This window comes from Nicotiana tabacum, chromosome 8 (assembly GCF_000715075.1).
Source record: "Nicotiana tabacum cultivar K326 chromosome 8, ASM71507v2, whole genome shotgun sequence".
Lineage (NCBI taxonomy): Eukaryota > Viridiplantae > Streptophyta > Magnoliopsida > Solanales > Solanaceae > Nicotiana > Nicotiana tabacum.
The window spans coordinates 54,703,835-54,724,325 of record NC_134087.1 but is presented as its reverse complement, the minus strand read 5'-3'; the positions used below and the strand labels follow the sequence as shown (position 1 = coordinate 54,724,325).

Below are 20,491 nucleotides of genomic sequence, written 5' to 3'. Positions count from 1 at the left end.
TAGAAAAGAGACTTATCTCATCTTAAGGCTTACTTTCCGATCCAAGATTATGTCCAAACCCTCAATTTGGTGCTGAACAATCCAAAACTATTCAAATAATGTAAAAACTAATCAATATAGGTTTAAAAGTTCATATCCCAACTACTAAAGTAATTTCTCAACTCTAAATGCAAGATTCTTAATATTTATCCCCGGGCCCACGTGCCTGGATTCCAGAAATTTTCGAAGAAAGTTGTTACTCATAATCTTAGGAACATAAATATATGATTTTCACTAAGTTTCATAACAATTTTGGTGGTAAAATTCTATTTTTATCAAAAACCTAGGTTTTCATCTAAACGCATGATTTTCACTAATTTACATGTTATAATATACTCATAAACTATGTATTAAACTCACATTAGGTAGGAATTACTTACCTCACAAAGCTAGGCCGAAATTCCCTCCTTAAGAGCTCTCAAATCGCCCAAGAGTGCAATAAATGACCCTAAAAATGCCTAAGTCCCTTTAAAACTCACTGCCCAGCTGCCTCCTTCATCGTGAATGCGGAAGGGGCCTTGCGTTCGCGAAGGCAAACGGCCCAGGCCCCTTGGAGATGCTACATCGCAAACGTGAGGGCTACTTCCCGAACGCAAAGAACAAATCAGCGGCCCAGCCTAGGCTCCTCTACGCGAACACGAGTCGCCTCACGTGAACGCGAAGGTTACCAACCCCAGACTTTCGCGAACACGAACAAGCTGTCGCGAATGCGTAGCACAAATTTCCCCCAGTCCCAATCCCTTCTACGCGAACGAGAGGGTCCCTCCGCGTTCGCGAAGAAGGAAATCAGAACTGGGATTTTCTGCTTTTCTATATTTTGCTCCGAGGGGTTCGAAACTCACCCAAGCCACTTGGGGCCCTGTCCAAAGGAACCAACAAGTCTGTAAACATGATACGGACCTGCTCGAACTCTCAAATCACGAAAATCAACAACGAAACCAAGAATCATACCCCAAAATCAAATTGAATCAAACTTTAAACTTCAAGTTTTCCAAATTTCTCCGAATGCACCGAATCATACTTCGACTACTCGGAGTGACACCAAATTTTGCGTGCAAGTCTTAAATAACATTACAGAACTATTCACAATCTCAAAATTCTATTCGGGCATTGATATCACCAAAACCCGCTCCAAACTAAATTTAAAGAACTTCAAAATCTTTCAAGAACCAACTTTCACTATTAAACGCCAAAACGCTCCTGGGTCATCCAAAACCCGATCCGAACATACGCCCAAGTCCGAAATCATCATACGAACCTATTGGAACCGTCAAATCCCGATTTCGAGGTCGTTTACTCAAAATTTTGACCAAAGTCAAACTTGGCCTTTTAAGTCAACCTTAAGGAACCAAGTGTTCCGATTTCAACCCGAATTCTTCCAAATCCCGAACTAACTATCCCCAAGTTTTAAGTCAATAAAATCAAGTACGACAAGTCTTATTTAGAGGAACGGTATTCTAGAAAGCAAAACGACCGGTCGGATCGTTACAACATTAATTCCTATTGAATTATTAGTATTAAAGTTTACACGTTATATATTGATTATTTGTTTTATTTTGTTGCATATCTTTTTTTGGGTAATTTTTGTTTAAGGATTATTTCTCCCACTACGAGAGAAGGAGAATTTGATAAAGAATGGATTGTTTGTTGAGAATGTGGGGAGAAGGAGAATATAAATAAAAAGGAAAGGGAGAATTTTCGTATTTAGTTTTCTTGTGGCCTTTCATTATTTATAGGGATTGTGATGGAGTATTTTTTAGGGAACAATTGATTTTATTAAATTTATTTAATATTCAGTTTCCTCATTTATAGGAAACTACCGTATTTAAGAGCTATTTCCTTTATCCTTTTACCGTGTTTAAGTTGTAAAATATGTTACTTACTTTATAGTTGTAGATTATGAAATATTTTATGATTCTACATGTATTTATGTAATTAATTAATCCATTTTACTTTTTACCGGTTTAAAAGGAAGAGTCGGAATAGTAAGGAAGGTGAAACGACCAACTCTACAACTTTTAATGACATATCTACCAAATTAAGTTATGTACCGCTCGGTTTACAACCCCTACTACATTTGGCTTTACAACATTTACTATATTTCGTATGTTTTGAATATATTTCTTTCTCGAAGTGAGAGTAGGAGAAAGGAAAGTAAACTCAATCAATTACCATGTCCTATCGTAAGATAAAACGTATACCACTTTCTTCTTCAAAATTTTTTGTAAGATTAAAGTTTGAAAGGACAAGACGACAATGAAGTATCATGAGTCTAAAACACTATATCATGCAGAGTTGCCTTGATCGGCAATTTTGGACGTAGGAATGGAATCGCAAGGTGTATATAAGGCAGAGGCGGACTTATGTGTATTAGCAAGGGGTCATCGGACTCCGTAAATTTTGGCCAAAATTCTGTATATATACATATATATATATATCTTGTAAATGGTTAATTTAAAACAATTGACACTGTGAACATTAAAAGCCTTTAGGAGGCACTGGTTGAGCAGAATAATATGCCCCTTTACGTGAAAATTCTAGAGCACATCTGATATAAGGAGTATAGCTTCCTTAGCAAGGAATTTCTATCTTCTAACCTACTAAAAAGACAAATCCCTAGCAGATCTTGTCCATTAAGATTAACGTAGGCCTAATTTTCTCTGTTCTTCTTTACACTTGTTGGTTGAAAAATTAGAAGGGTTTGAAAATGGCAATGCAATTGACCAATGAGGCTTAAAGATTTATTAGACCAATCACTTTTTGTCAAACCCTTCAACTTTCGTAAATACTTTATTAAGTCTTGCATGGGTCAAGTCATGCGGCTCAGGACTTGGCCCTTCCCTTTGACTTTCTCCAGTTCACTTTTATTGATTTCTTTTATCTTTTATTATGATCTATAATATTAATTTTTTTTAGATATCAAGAAGGAATTAACTTTTTCTTTTCAAAGTTATTATTGGAGTAAAGAACCTAGAAGTAATTTGTTATATTTTCAATGAGCAAATTAAGATTAATATGATCAATTTTATTGTCAATTAATGCTAAAAGATGAATTCCTTAATATATATGAAAAATACCAAAATATCACTTAAAGTAGATTGGAAAGAATAGTATTTATCCAATATATGAATTAAGTGTAAGTACATCTTCAAGAAAAGTACATCTTCAAGAAAAGTCAAAAAAGGTTTGGCAGAATGATTGATTGTCCCAAATATTTCATGCAAAGATTTGCTACAGCAACAAATCACTTTACTTTGTTTAGACCTACTTTAGATATTGTTGTCTACAAATAGTTACTTCCACAATAAGCGACCAATATGCTTTTATATTTTGGTTCAAAATAAGTGTCCATTTATATAATCAAGAAAATATTCAATTTATTTTTTCAAAATTACTCTTACGTACGTATCCTTAAAAAGTCATTTATTCCTCACATTTAAGAAGAGGAGTAGGTGCTACTATAACTATGGTGCAATATTTAATGAAGGGTAATTTAGTCACACAAACTATTTCGTCTAGAATTTAGTATTTCTTTAATGGGTGTGCCCAAAGCAAATTGGTTACTTATTGTGGACCGGAGGGAGTAATTTGTTGGTTATTATTGCAAAATGATTGTTGTATTTCCTATTTAGTTTTAATTTTGGCATAGCTATTACTCTAACGAGTGCCTTACAAGTGTGTAGCTTCAACCCTATCTCACGTATAAGCTTGATTCTTTTTTATGTGAGAAGGTAGGTTATTAATGAGACTCAAATAGTGCTTGGGGGAATCAACTGTAATTGCAAAAATTCACCTAATTAATTAATTAATTAAATTTTTTAAACTTAAATAAAATACTTTTATCCCAAGCCTCAGGCATTTGTTTTCATAAAATGAAAGAGAAAAAAGATAAGAAGAAGACAAAGTCAAGAACCTCCTATAAATATTTTTAAATTCAGCATAAAAAGTACGAGTCTCTCTGACGAGTGAAAGCGAAGTCAAAGATGATAAAACCTAGTATATATTTGCTAAATATGTTCTTTTGTCGTATTACTAAAAATGTGCAGTATATCAAGAAGTTGGCGAGGATATTAGAATCTTCTTATAATTAATGAGTTTCATAATCAACAAAGAGGTCTTCATAGGGCATCTCATTGAAGGTCCACCAAAATGAAGGATTGCGTATAGGTGTTCACGACACGCAGCGAAAGATAATAACAATTCTAGAAAGATTTTTTCGTGTTTAAAATTTATTTACGTGTTAAAGATCGGATCTAAGACGTATCTGGTGAAGAAAATCTCGTTTCAAATTCTTTGATAGTGCGAAGCCTCTATGCGTATCCACACCGAAACCGATCCTTGCTATCAACTTTTTGATCAATGAAACCCGTGAACAAAATTGAACGAATTATTGTGTTGAAATTTTTCTCAAAAATATCAACTCAATGTTATAAGAAGAACAAGAAACACTTTTCTTGTAATTGTGTTTTCTCCCTTGGCTTGTGTTGCACTCTCACTTTCACAAAGTGATTTTTCTTCTCAAGAATTCATTACGGCAAATTTTCTTCATCACCCTTTATATAGCATCACATATAAATCTTTTTCCTATTTGGTTGAGGTAATGATTTACTTAGGGTAAAAGTTTATTCCAAAAATAAACTTTGTACAATTTTTTCATAAAAATTTTGAATCCATCCAGAGGGTTTTGCCAAATACGGTCACGTGAATATTATTCCAACTCAAAGTTGGAATCAATTACTTTCATATTAGTAAAATACTAATCCCATTCCAATTGGGATTAAATATGCACGTGAACTATTCCAATTCCAAATTGGAATTACTAACAAGCCTTTTATTAATATTTTATATAACATCTCTTATATAAAATAAGTGCTAATTATATATATCATATATATATTTTAACCAAGAAATATAATTTAATTTTCTATTACAAATAGAAAACTTCAATTTATTCACAATATTAATCATACCCTCTGTGCTAGCAAAGAATATAATAATATTTCATTTGGACTAATAACTAAATTTATTTGACTAATTAAATTCCTTAATTTAATTATCAAATAATAAGTTAATTAATCCTTTAGCAAAGATCAGAACACTCGTTAGTGTGCGACCCGATAGGTTCAATACTAAGCTGGTAGTAAATTGACCACATCAATATACTAATCAAGGGTGGCGTCTAGCAACACTCCTTAACGATCGGATAGCATGAAGTATACAATTTACTCTCAAGAACCACTAGAAGAATAATGTAGTAATTCCTTCTGTCATTATAGCTCTGGATCACCCTAGGATATAGTTCAACTGTCAAATCCTAATAGGCGACCAACTATGTGTTTATGTTAATATAATCGACCATTGAATGACCTAAGAAACTCTTTTCTTCTTTCATTCAATTGCCCTGGCCAAGGTCTTAATTTGGTCGTTTATAATTCATGACAACATGGAGCTTAAACTCATTACCAAGAGTTGACAGATTCCATCTTGATCAATCACAAATTTTACAAGTATTTAATCGTACCCAATATCCTTTCAACTATCGCCCTAGGGCCATAGGTATCTAGTATCAAAGCACAATAAATAACTTGTCAATTACTATGACGATATCAGGTCAAAGAAAACTTTTACATCACATTCTTCAAGAGAATATCCTATTGACAGTTATGGTAATTCTAACCATTAGGAATTATCCAATGAGTCGATTCAATGATCATATCTCTATATGCATCATCTATCTATGTAATTTAGTTAATGAGATCAACTAATCTTTATCAAATAAAGACGATCACATAAATATTGATCTAATCAGATTACTAATGTCCAAATTAATAATCCTATGATCAAGAACAAATTTAGATTAAATTGTAAGAGACTTTGCTCTCATTATTATGATCTCTATCACGATGACAAATCTCAAAATTTAATCAAGGACCTTATCAAATTAATCAAACAATTAATAATAATTATAAAAGAATGCCATATATTTTTATATCGAATAACGTTCACAAAAATATGTTCAAATCATCAAATATGAGATTGAATCTAGGGCATATCTACTATATCCCTAACAATCTCCCACTTGCACTTGAGCCAATCGCTCTTTTACTTTATTCACAATTTTCACTTGTGCTTGTCAAACTCCTTTGCACCAAGAGCTTTAGTGAATGGGTATGGAGCATTTTCCTTTCCATCAACCTTTTGAATCTAAACGTTTCCACGTCCAATGATTTCTCTTATCAAGTGATCCATTGGCAGAACATGTTTGGATTTTAGGTGTGATTTTGGTTCTTTATCTTGAGCAATGGCTCCAGTATTGTCACACAACAGTGGAACCGCACCTTCTATTGAAGGAACCACACCAAGTTCAGTTAAGAACTTTTTCATCCATACAGCTTCCTTAGCAGCTTCACTAGCTGCTATATATTCTGCTTCAGTCACTAAATCAGCTACTGTAGCTTGTTTGGAACTTTTCCAACTCACCGCACCACCATTTAAGGTGAATATATAACCAGAAATAGATTTGTTATCAACTCTATCTGAAGAGAAACTTGCATCACTATAACCTTCAAGTTTCAATTCAGAATCTCCATAGATGAGGAATTGGTCTTTAGTCCTTCTTAAGTACTTAAGAATGGTCTTTACCACCTTCCAATGTTCCTCACCAGGATTTGCCTGATATCGGCTAGTCACTCCAAGTGCATAAGCCACATCAAGACGTGTACATGTCATGGTATACATGATAGCTCCCAATGCACTAGCGTATGGGATCCTACTCATGCGTTCTCTCTCTTCGGGTGTTTTAGGACAATCCTCCCTACTGAGAGTAATTCCAGTGCCTATTGATACATAGCCTCTTTTGGAAATATCCATGTTATACCTCTTTAAGATGGTATCAATGTACAAAGACTGGGAAAGTCCAAGCAGCTTCCTAGATCTATCTCTATAGATATTTATTCCTAATATATAAGCTGCTTCTCCCAAGTCTTTCATGGAGAACTATTCAGATAGCCAAATCTTGGTACTTGCAATGTCGGTATGTCATTCCTTATGAGCAATATATCATCAACATACAACACTAAAAATATAATTGTGCTCCCACTAACCTTTTTGTACACACAAGGTTCTTCTTCGCATCTAACAAAATTGAACTTTTCAATTGTCTTGTTAAAGCGAATATTCCATCTTCGAGAAGCTTGCTTTAGTCCATAAATGGATCTTTGTAACTTGCAAATTTTATTATGATTAGACGAAGATATGAAACCTTCAGGTTGTGTCATGTACACATCCTCTTCTAGCTCACCATTAAGGAAAGCTATTTTCACATCCATTTTCCATATTTCATAATCATAGTATGCTGTTATAGCAAGCAAAATCCGAATAGATTTGAGCATTGCCATGGGAGAGAAAGTCTCATCATAGTCGACTCCTTCTTTCTGACGATATCCCTTGGCAACAAGACGGGCTTTGTAGGTCTCCACCTTTCCTCTGCTCCAATCTTTTTCTTAAAACCCCATTTACAACCAATAGGTTTTATATCCTTTGAAGGTTCAACTAAAGTCCATACTTTATTTTCCTTCATGGATTCCATTTCGGATTCCATGGCCTTTTGCCACTTCTCATAATCAGAACTTTGTATAGCCTCTTCATAGGTCTTAGGGTCATCATCATTATGATCAACCTCATTTGATACATCATCTTGTACCAATAAATTTAATCTAGTTGGTATATGACGTTCTCGTGTAGACCTTCGAAGAGGTACTTGTACAACTTGTTCAACTTGTGCTGGATTTGGTTGTTGTTCAATTTGGTTTGGAACTGGTTCATTAGCCTGTTCTTGAACTTCAACCGTTAAAGATGGCAACTTCCTTGGCAACTTCAAAACATCCAATAAAGGTTCTTCAACTTGGGTCTCATGATCTTTATATTGTGTTGATTCATTAGTTTCTTGATCTTTATCAAGTTCTATTTCTCCATTATAATTTCCTTCTAAAAGAAATTCCCTTTCCAAAACGGTTGCTCCTCTGGCCACAAACACTTTATGGTCAGAAGGGTGATAGAAATAATATCCCATTGTTTCCTTGGGATACCCAATGAACCTACACTTATCAGATCTTGAGTCAAGTTTATCAGACTGTAGTCTCTTAACATAAGCTGGACAACCCCAAACTTTAATATGTTTAAGGTTAGGCTTACATCCTTTCCATATCTCATATGGTGTTGCAGAGACTGACTTAGTGGGAACTTTATTAAGTAAGTATGTTGCTGCTTCCAAAGCATATCCCCATAAATTTATTGGAAGATCGGTGAACCCCATCATAGATCTCACCATATCTAATAAGGTTTGATTTCTCCTTTCAGATATACCAGTGTGTTGTGATGTTCCCGGAGGTGTCCACTGTGAGAGAATCCCATTCTCTTTGAGATATTTGGTAAAATCTTCACTAAGATATTCTCCACCTCTATCAGACCTTAGTATTTTGATACTTTTACCAGTCTGCTTCTCAACTTCACTACGGAACCTTTTGAACATTTCAAAAGATTCAGACTTGTGTTTCATAAGATATACAAATCCATATCTTGACATATCATCAGTGAAGGGATGAAGTAAGAATATCCACCTCTATCTTGAATTTTCATGGGTCCAAAAACATCTGTATGAATTAGTCCCAGTAATTCAGAAGCTCTTTCTCCACTTCCAGTAAATGGAGATTTGGTCATTTTTCCTTTGAGACAAGATTCACAAATTGGATATGATTCAAAATCATACTTGTCAAGGTACCCTTCCTTGTACAACTTGTTAATTCTTTTCTCTCCAATATGACCAAGCCTACAATGCCAAAGGTATGTTTGATTTACAAGATCATCTCTTTTCCTCTTAAGACTTGAAACATTCATAATCGAATTAGCATTCGCATTAGGGAAGATATAAACATCATGTTGGAGATAGCCATTCACATATAAATTATCACCATAACTAATAGAGCAAATACCATTGCCTATAATAATGCAAAAACCACGTTTGGCTAACATATAAGCTGAAATTATGTTCGAAACAAATTTAGGAACGTAATAACAATCATCCAACATAAGTACTTTGTCCGTAGGCATTATTAAAGAAATTGATCTTACAGCTATGACCGCAACTTTTGCATCATTTTCAACTTGTAGATTAACTTCTCCTTTCTTTAGCCTCCTACTTATCTTAAACCCTTGTAACATATTACAGATGTTATAACCACTGCCAGTATCTAATACCCACAGTGAAGAATTAGTAGTAGCTAAAGAAACCTTGAAAATATTTTTCATTAATGTCTCACCTTGTTTCTTGTCCTTTAGAGTTGCAAGATACTTCTTGCGGTTTCTCTTCCAATGCCCTTTCTTCTTACAATAAAAACATTCAGCATCATATACTGACTGCAAGATCAATTCTTCATAAAGCTCTTTACCAAACTTGTACCCCAATTTCTCATGTTCTTCGGTAAGAACAATCATATGATTGACAAGGGGTCCAACTGGAGAGTTTTCAATGTCCAACTGTGTATCAACCATCTTATTAAGATATTCAATGATTGCAGTTGGATCCATATTCTGATGTTTCCTCTGGAGTTCAAAACTCATAGAAGCGAGAATGATGTGTTTAATAGCAAGGCATTCTTCCAAGTGTTTCTGATAAACCTTGGTGCCTTGAACATCATTCTCTGGTGGGATTATCTTTGCAGGCTTATCGATCACATCAATGAGTTTTTCATGCATGAGAACAATTCTCAAATTTCTATATCAGTCATCAAAGTTTGGTCCTACCAACTTGTTGGTCTCAAGTATTTCACACAGTGATATAACAAACATATTGAGAAATCTAGAATATAGAAAAGAAAAGGCAATGGTATAAGAACATATTTGCATATATCATAAAGACATGGACTTTTATCTAAATGATATTTTCACTAATTATTTTAAACTAGTTACCCTCATTATAGTTTACGAAATCTTTATTTATGTTAGTGGAGTAAAGAAATTCATTAATAATATGTATGAGCCCCTTGGAAGTCAAGTCGTTTCTCACATATATTTTAAAGGTAGGTATTCTTACCAATTGTATCCCAATACAATTTCCTTAAATAGCTCTATGTCAAATAGTCTCCTGGTAGTCAGGTCGATCCTATTGGCATAGTTGAGTTCAACCATCATGATAGCAAAGAACTTATTAAATTTTATACTCCCCCGGGTAGTCCAGGCATCTAGTGTAAAATTGAATAATTCTTTCAATCCATACATCTAATGCAATAAATAATTTTAACATATTCTCGAATAAGTCTCATGGTAGTCAGGTCGCTCCTTATAAACAAGAAATAAATAAAATTATTTACCTTGATGGATAGCTCTATAATAAAATATCTTATATTTTATTATTTAAGAACTCAAATTTAGTAATAGGGAATTGTTACTAAAATAATTTTTAATAACATGAAAATCAAATCTTTTATAGCATGTGAATTTAGTTCAAGTTGTCTACATGCTTAGTCCTAAATTAATTTACATCACATGTATCAAATAATTCAAAATTATTTAACGAACAAGCATGTGACATAAAAACGAAATTCAACATTTTTCTAACATGTTTAATCTATATATCACATATATCACAAAAAAGTAATTCATGCCAGAATATCATTATTAATTAACATCTCATGAACTAATAACAATTAAAAATAACAATAGAATCATGTAACCTATTATAGATTCCCGTCGTATCTAATACAAAATTTCAAATTCAAGTTTTGAATTATCTCAATAGTTATATGAATACATATTTTATCCACAATAAAATAATATCAACATTCAAACGATTTGACTATTGCACAATACACATGTATTATGATTTGAACTCTTCAAATATAATATTAAAATATTTCTTAAATAAATTTTAGACACAATAAACCACGGCTCTGATACCACTGAAGGATTGCGTATAGGTGTTCGCAACACGCAGCGGAAGACAATAACAATCCTAGAAAGATCTTTTCGTGTTTAAAATTTATTTACGTGTCAAAGATCGGATCTAAGACGTACCTAGTGAAGAAAGTCTCGTTTCAAATTCTTCGATAGTGCAAAGACTCTATGCGTATCCACACCGAAACCGATCATTGCTATCAACTCTTTGATCAATGAAACCCGTGAACAAAATTGAACGAATTATTGTGTTGAAATTTTTCTCAAAACTCTCAACTCAATGTTATAAGAAGAACAAGAAACACTTTTCTTGTAATTGTATTTTCTCTTGGCTTGTGTTGCACTCTCACTTTCACAAAGTGAATTTTCTTCTCAAGAATTCATTACAGCAAATTTTCTCCATCACCCTTTATATAGCATCACATATAAACCATTTTCTTATTTGGTTGAGATAATGATTTACTTAGGGTAAAAATTTATTCCAAAAATAAACTTTGTACAATTTTTTCATAAAAAATTGGAATCCATCCAGATGGGTTTTGCCAAAGACGGTCACGTGAATATTATTCCAACTCAAAGTTGGAATCAATTACTTTCATATTAGTAAAATACTAATCCCATTCCAATTGGGATTAAATATGCACCTGAACTATTCCAATTCCAAATTGGAATTACTAACAAGCCTTTTATTAATATTTTATATAACATCTCTTATATAAAATAAGTGCTAATTATATATATCATATATATATTTTAACCAAGAAATATAATTTAATTTTCTATTACAAATAGAAAACTTCAATTTATTCACAATATTAATCATACCCTCTGTGCTAGCAAAGAATATAATAATATTTCATTTGGACTAATAACTAAATTTATTTGACTAATTAAATTCCTTAATTTAATTATCAAATAATAAGTTAATTAATCCTTTAGCAAAGATCAGAACACTCGTTAGTGTGCGACCCCATAGGTTCAATACTAAGCTGGTAGTAAATTGACCACATCAATATACTAATCAAGGGTGGCGTCTAGCAACACTCCTTAACGACCGGATAGCATGAAGTATACAATTTACTCTCAAGAACCACTAGAAGAATAATGTAGTAATTCCTTCTGTCCTTATAGCTCTGGATCACCCTAGGATATGGTTCAACTATCAAATCCTAATAGGCGACCAACTATGTGTTTATGCCAAATATAATCGACCATTGAATGACCTAAGAAACTCTTTTCTTCTTTCATTCAATTGCCCTGGCCAAGGTCTTAATTTGGTCGTTTATAATTCATAACAACATGGAGCTTAAACTCATTACCTAGAGTTGACAGATTCCATCTTGATCAATCACTAATTCTACAAGTATTTAATCGTACCCAATATCCTTTCAACTATCGCCCTAGGTCCATAGGTATCTAGTATCAAAGCACAATAAATAACTTGTCAATTACTATGACGATCTCAGGTCAAAGGAAACTTTTACATCACATTCTTCAAGAGAATATTCTATTGACAGTTATGGTAATTCTAACCATTAGGAATTATCCAATGAGTCGGTTCAATGATCATATCTCTATATGCATCATCTATCTATGTGATTTTGTTAATGAGATCAACTAATCTTTATCCAATAAAGACGATCACATAAATATTGATCTAACCGGATTACTAGTGTCCAAATTAATAATCCTACGATCAAGAACAAATTTAGATTAAATTGTAAGAGACTTTGCTCTCATTATCATGATCTCTATCCCGATGACAAATCTCAAAATTTAATCAAGGACCTTATCAAATTAATCAAACAATTTATCAAGAAGTTGGCGAGTATACTAGAATATTCTTAGAATTAATGAGTTTCATAATCAACAAAGAGGTCTCCATACGGCATCTGATTGAAGGTCCACAAGAAATGTTCTAGTTACATCGATCCCTATACTTTTTTTCACGTTAATTAGGCAATATTTTGGATCATATTTGCAATCCTGAATCACGTATAATCACATAGAATATTGGTTGCTTAAGATATATACGTACACCACACAGACACGCACATATTACAGTGACTATCTATTTTTTAAATAATTAACTGACACCTAAGGGCATATGCAATTCAGGATTTGAATCTTACGGGTTTGAGTTTGGAATTCTGCCACTCTCATTTAATTTATTGAGTTTAAAATCAGATATTTTGTACTTAATTAGATATAACGTTCGAACCAAAACTATTGAGTACGGATGTACCCTACATCCACCCTGCTTAAGGGAGAAAAAGGGAAAAGGAAACGAGAAGGAAAAAATGTGTTATGACCCTCCTCAGCTTAAATTTATGTCAATATTTGTGACGAGAAATTGTTTGGAGTTCGAGATAAGGATATGTTTCATGTCTTTGGAATTCTTTAAGAGATTATGGACCCTTTGAGGGTACAATGTAGCGGTTTAGAGTTTAGACGAAGTAAACTTTGAATAATTAGTCAATCATGTAGTAGTATAGTTATTGTGTACTTTTACTTATGACATAAGAGCAAGAGAAATACATGTTGTTCTAGAAGAACCAAATCTTAGCTTGATTGTATGTCAACTTAATTTAGATAGCGTGACACCTTAGGTAAATCTTATATCGATAAAATACTGGAGATATGTTGGGTATATAAGCATGTAGGTCTTAGACCCTAGTGATCAGAGGCGGAACTAGCTTATTAGGTGTGGGTTCGGTCGAATCCAATCACTTTTACTTAAACATTGTATTTATATTAAAAAATTCATTAAATTTATATAAATCTCTACCTGTAGTCGATCATCATCAAACCACACCACAATTGACTATTTCCCACCAGCCTTTTTCTTTTTGGACAAGTTCAACTCTTTCTAACAATACGAAACCGGCATTATTAAAAGCCTACATACAAATGCTATACATATTATATGCAAGTAGTGGATTATTAAATTTGCATGGAAACTAAAGTTTATGATATTTTATTGCTTTCGTCTCGTATTATTATCAACTTTCACACTCCATTGACTTGCTCTCTTTAAATATTGTTGTCACCTTCTCATATTTTCTTGTATTTGCCTTAAAAAGTATTGCCTTTTCCCCTCATTTTCACCATCTCTTCCTCCTCCTTCTCCACCATTGCCTGTAACTTTTTCATCTCCGTCTTATTAAATTCTTTTCAATAATTGATTCTTCATTTTTTCCAATGGATCCACCCGAACACCCCGCCGGAAAGTCGCCGAAGAGAGAGCTCCAAGGCCCCCGGCCAACACCTCTTAAAGTACGTAAAGATTCACATAAGATAAGAAAACCGCCGGTGGTGCCACATCAGCAACACCACCAGCTACCACCTCAAGCTCCAGCACGATTGCCAGTTATAATATACACCGTGTCCCCTAAGGTAATCCATGCAAACCCTAGCGAGTTCATGACGTTGGTCCAAAGACTCACTGGACCAGATTCCTCGTCCTCATTTTCCTCGTCGTCCTCTTCATTCCCTTTTCAAGAAAATATGAATATCGGCACGATATCTCGAGCAGCTAGGTTTGCTTCGATAGAGAAAACAAGAACCCTAGAAGGGAAAAACCCACAAATTTGTGACATGGAAATGGTTGAAGGGATAGAGACAAATAGAGAAGTCGAAAGAAGTAGTGGAGTTTTTCCAGGTATTTTATCTCCAAATCCAGCTTCTCTTCAACCTATACCTTCAAATTTCTTCTCACCACCATCTGATCCAAATCCTCTTGGATTTTTCAATGATTTAAGTCCTGTATTACATAGTAACAGGAATCATTTTGGACATAGTTATTTATCTAGCCCTTCAAATTTTATTTCACCTAGAATAATTCTATCTCCAGGTACTCCATCTTTAGACCTTTTCAGTAACCTCTTTGATGTTTAACAATATACATATTGAGAAAGAAACACAAATGGAGACCTCTGCTCGAATTTCACATTTCAAGTCTATGGAGTGCCAATTATTGTAAAGGGTGACATTCACTGAAAAGATTTCTCATTGGTAGGAAGTTCTTTTTCTCACTTGAATTTATGAGCAGCACTGTTGGGTCATATATAGAATTTCTAATTTTCCTTTGTGAAACACGTAACACATATTAGTGTCTTTGATACCAACATTTTTTTTTTGGTAATATAATTTTTGGCTTGCACTTTCTCAACACATCATCTGTAATCTATTGAATTCACCTCCTTGTTTTCTTGCGTTTATATCGGAGTATATTCTAGGGTGCTTTTCAAAATTAGAATAAAGTAAAAATGAAGACAAAGTCTTTGGCAGTTTGGATTATCGATATGACAAATTAATTTATTTCTTTTTGAGATTTTGACTTAAGCTTTAAATAAATAAATAAAAGAATCAAAAAGCGAAAAGTTTGTTGGCCAACTTAGCTATAAATGATGTTTGATATTTGTGGGCTGGCAAAAGATAGATTCATCTACTTCGCTTTTTAGTCGAATTCCTAAGAAACATGTATACAATGATAACGCAAGTACGCAGCTTTGAAGAGACTTCTATATTTGACATAATAATTTTTTACTAAGTCAAACATGCAGAACTGAAACAAATCACATACTGAACATCATTTCCTGGGATACATGTAATGGCTTTGTTAAGCAGTATGCATTAAATTCGATTAGTTTTATTTCAGAATTTGTTTCCACTTATATGTTCTATTTTTGGTATGAAATGGTCAGCAACACTCCTTTTCTCAATTATCCCGCGAGGTTTATGTGGGCTGTGTAGATCTGGCCCATTTTTCTATGAAGATCCATTCAACTTGCCAAGTCTTTTAGCCCATGTAAAGAAGCCCAAGCTAATTCTAGTCCAAAAGATTTTAGAGGAATTTTCAAAAATCACTATTGTTTTAGTGGCTATTAACTTCTTATATATATATATATATATATATATATATATATATATATATATATATATATAATTAATTCTTATAGCTATTATTCAGTTGTTACAGTAGTGTATTTAGCTGTATTCGTGCTATTGTATTCATGAATACAATAGCAAAAGTCGCCTAAAAACAGGGGGATTACAACTGTACGGACTACATTCACATATATTCGCACCATGTATTCATGAATACAATAATGGTAATCACCTTAAAAATAGGTCTGTCCAGCTGTCTAATAACGGAAATAAGATCAATTAGCATGATACACTCCTAATATAACTCAACAAAATCAATTCTAACACGCGTCATTATCAACCGAATTAACTAGAATGATTTTTCAATTATACACTCCTAATATAACTCAGCAAAATCAATTCTAGTTTTTCACTATATTTCTATTTGTATTCAGCGTATTTTACTATATTTTAAAACTAAATGTATTCACTGTTTATATTATGTTCTATTTCAATGTTTTAGTGTATTTCTATATTTATATCATGTACTCATGCATATTGTATGTACAATATGCATGAATATAGGTGCTTCAGCTGTATTAAAAAAATACAGATATTCGAAATACATAAATACAGGCAAAAAAATATATTTATACAAAAATACAATGTATTTGAGTGAATTTGTACAAAATACAATGTATTTGTATCATTGTATGTGACTAAATAGCAAAGAAGAGAAGAAAGTTCCCCAGATCCGTACAACAAATTTCAGATAAGAGTTCATCACATTGCTCCTTTTCGTTCGAAAAATTCACTCTTTTATGTTTCCTGGTGTCTCGTCGGCCATCAATACAAGGGCGTGTATCTTGAGTTATCCGAAAAAGAGAGAGAAGGAAGAGAGTGAGAGAGAAAGAAGAAAAATTTTGAGAGAAAATCATGTGTTAATTGAAAGAAAGAGAGAGGAAAAACATAAATAGTGTATTTCATGCCTCAATGATAATATATATCATAAATACCTATTTTGCTATAAAATATAAAAGGTAGCTATAAAAAATAATATTTTAATTTATAATAAATAAGGTGTATACCTTTGCTATATGAGGTAAAATTTTAATTTCAAGATCGAACAGCTTTAGATTTATTGCAGACCAGCAAATATTATCCAAAATATTTCCATATTTAACATTTTTATTCAGTCGTTTCAACGTCAAACAAACTTCCTTTTGAGTTCTTTCTTTACATATTCTAATTATCGAAATGTAATCAATTGTTAACTATGCCATACTATCATATTTAAATATGTAACATCGTACAAACTACTTTAGGACCTTGGAGTTTCGTTTCGTAATTTGATTATGAGCCCATTTGGCTTAGCTGATTTAGAGTAGCTGATAAGTATTAGGTGCTGAAAAGCACTTTTAAGTGCTGAAGCTGATTTAAAAAATAAGCAGTTACGTGTTTGGATAAAAGTGCTGAAATAAACAATAACAGCTGAAACTGATTGATTAAAAAGTGTTGATAAGCTCTTTTTATGTTAATATGACTTAAATAACCTAATAACAATTTACACTACTAAAAACGTTATTTTCTTTAAAATTTTAGATTCCACCTATTTATCATGTTATTTTAATTATAAAAATAATTAGATAATCTTTTTTATAAATATAATTTATATTATGATAAGTATACTATCATAAATTAGAAGGGGTGAAGTATAAATTAACAAAAGTTAAGAAGAAAACCTTAAATAATGCACAAAATGTTTGTAGAGAAGAAACAAGCACTTAATATGTATTGTTTGGAATAAATAAGATTAAAACATTCATCTATCATAGATATCTTGAGCAATCAGATCACGAATTGCCATCCAAATATTATTATTTCCTTGATTTTCTACATTTTCTTCATTTGTAACGTTGACTCTCGTGGATCTTTCAACATCAGGATCAACACGTGGCACATATCTCTCATTCTCAGCTTCTTGGAATGCATTGTCCACCTTACATTTCTTTCTAATGTAATTATGAATCGCCATTGCAGCCAATACGATATTTCTTTGAGTGTCAATATGATAAAAAGACATATCTCGCAAAATAAACCACCTTGCTTTCCATACCCCAAATGTTCGCTCTACAATGTTTCTGCAAGAAGAATGCAAATAATTGAACATTTCTTTACGTCCATTTGGTGCTCGCAATTGTCGTGTCTTACCTCGACGAAATTCTGCAAGGTGGTATCTCACATTATCCCCTTTATATGGAGCCATATATCCCTTTATGTGTGAATATCCTGCATCAACAAGATAATATTTGTCCCCAGATGGATGTGAAAAATTCAGCTCGGGTCTATGAAGTGTCTCACAAAATATACAGTTATCATGAGCTGCTCCTTCCCACCCAGCCCATGCAAATGTAAAACACATATTAAAGTCGACAACAACAAGAATATTTTGAGTAGGATAACCTTTACACCCAATATATGGTATCTCTTGACCTTGAGGCAATCTTGCTTTCACATGTGTGTCATCAAGTGCTCCAATACAATCCTAGAAATATATACATGCATAAACTAAATATAAGTTTACACTAGATAATTTTTTGAGTTAAAATGTAAAAATATAATAATATAATTATTAAGTATGTCACTTACTTTAAAGAAAGGGAGATATCGTTGATTACATGGCTTGTGATCTCCTGCACCATCATTATAACTTGGATGTGGTTGAATTATGTCTCTTGCAAGCTTACCAATGGCCTTTAGAACACTATGAAAATGCCTATGAATTGTTTCTCCTGAATGTTGAAAAATCTCTTGTACCAATCGATTTCCGGCACCATGTGTACAAATCATCAAGAACATCCCTAACTCCTCATAGACAGACATTCCACGCGTGGGTTTAAGACCATATTTATTAGTTAGATCTTTGCTTAAATCAAGAAATACTGTCTTCCTCAATCTAAAATTTTCATAACACCGAGTCTCATTTCCATGTAATATCTTTTGGATAAATATATTCTCAGTGCGTTTAGATGTACGACATGGTTCCTTGTACATGTATTTCTCATAATATATCAATATACTCTTACATGCTATTCGACATAGTGCCATCCGTATCTTATTTTCTTGAGTTTCCTCTTCTTCATTTTCGCCATTTAACAAGTCATTGTTCCAGCATTCCATTAAACTGAAATGAAACAGACATACATACTGTTACGAATTAAAAATGACAAATGCTAACTTCAAAGTTGATAGTCGTCATCTATTAAAATAAAACACGTAATGTCTAAACAAGAAATGATTAAATCACCATTATGTCTAAACAGAAAATAAAATATTAAGAAAATATAACCTTCTGCACATACTTTAAAGGGCAAGTTAAGTGCTTATAAGCCAAAAATAAGCCAAAAGTCATAAGTTGGTCTCTCCCAACTTATCAAATTTCAGCTTATAAGCACTTTAGGTTTGACCAAAACATTTACTATTCTATCCCTAAAATATTTCTTTTTAAAACAAAACTCTTCGTATAGTTTAACTCTTCAAAACCTATAAAGAGGCGTTACCTTCCAGCCATGCCTCTATAAATAGACGTTGCCTTCTCTCTATAAACAGTAGAGGGGTTGATCTTATTGCTTCTTCTGCTAGGCGGAATTCCTAATTTCGTTCTCCTCTGCTCGTGGGTTGTCCATTGGTTGACTCTGATTCTCGCGCTCTCATTGTTGAAGGAAAGCTCTCTCCAGCCGAGCCTCTGCAACTATCATAAATATTTTGTGGTAACGAAATTCACTTGTCTTCTTAAGACTGCTTTGTTTCAACAGTACTGATTATGATTGTTGTGTTAATGCTACTGGATATTGACAGTAATATTTATGGCTACTTTGTTTCAAGAGTGATTGCTATGTTTCCCAACTCAATACTTTACAGTATTTGTTTACGGAAATCTCTTCTTTTCCTTAACTCTCAAATACAAGTCAGACAATATTTAGCTAAGTGTTGAAAGATGGCCAAAACTACTTGTCTAAAGAAACTTGTCAATGTCGGTTATATGTAGAGTATTATCTTCTAATAGAGACAATGTGTTTACATTCACTCAAGTGCCCGTCTCGATAAAGTAGGTCGAATTTATATAAAATTTAACTGGCGAAGCACACCACTTTTTCCCTCTTGTTTTGTCATTCATAAATACTTTTGCTCTCGTTTGTTCATTAAACTCAATTTTACTGTTTTTCTGTAAATATGCTCCAGATTTGAAGTGTTGTCCCCTTTAGGGCTCTTCGTTTAATCACTCTCTTTACACTCTTTAATGAAAGGAAAAGTGTGTGCCAGTGACTTTCACTATTAGAAATCCGGGAAAAAGCGACCAAAAATTAACAACCAAATTTGGTCTGTCAAGAAAAGCGATCAAAGTTGGTCGCCAAACTGCCGAAAATAATAATAAAAATATTTGAATTATTTTAGCGACCAAAGTTGGTCGCTATTTGCCCGCAAATTTAGTCAAATTGTTGACTGGACTAGTCAGCCTTGCTTGGTCAAATATATACTGAGATTAGCGACAAATATTGGTCGCTAAAGTGGTACCCACATTAAATTTGTTAATAATTTTATTATTATTTTATAAAACTTATAAAATATAAAT

At 33.0% G+C, this 20,491-nt stretch overlaps 2 protein-coding genes across 2 annotated transcripts; one reads left to right on the top strand and one right to left on the bottom strand.

The window, feature by feature from the left end:
• The first annotated feature begins 14,046 nt into the window (after nt 1-14,046).
• On the top strand, nt 14,047-15,116 carry LOC107780605 (protein MKS1-like). Its single transcript, XM_016601158.2, has one exon. The coding sequence runs from the start codon at nt 14,191-14,193 to the stop codon at nt 14,884-14,886; it is 696 nt and encodes a 231-aa protein (XP_016456644.1). The 5' UTR covers nt 14,047-14,190; the 3' UTR covers nt 14,887-15,116.
• Nucleotides 15,117-17,680: 2,564 nt separating this feature from the next.
• LOC107780604 (uncharacterized) lies at nt 17,681-19,429 on the bottom strand. Its single transcript, XM_016601157.2, has 3 exons — nt 19,419-19,429; nt 18,508-19,042; nt 17,681-18,403 (listed from the first exon to the last, which is right to left on the bottom strand). The coding sequence occupies exons 1-3, from the start codon at nt 19,427-19,429 to the stop codon at nt 17,681-17,683; spliced, it is 1,269 nt and encodes a 422-aa protein (XP_016456643.2).
• Nucleotides 19,430-20,491: the final 1,062 nt, after the last annotated feature.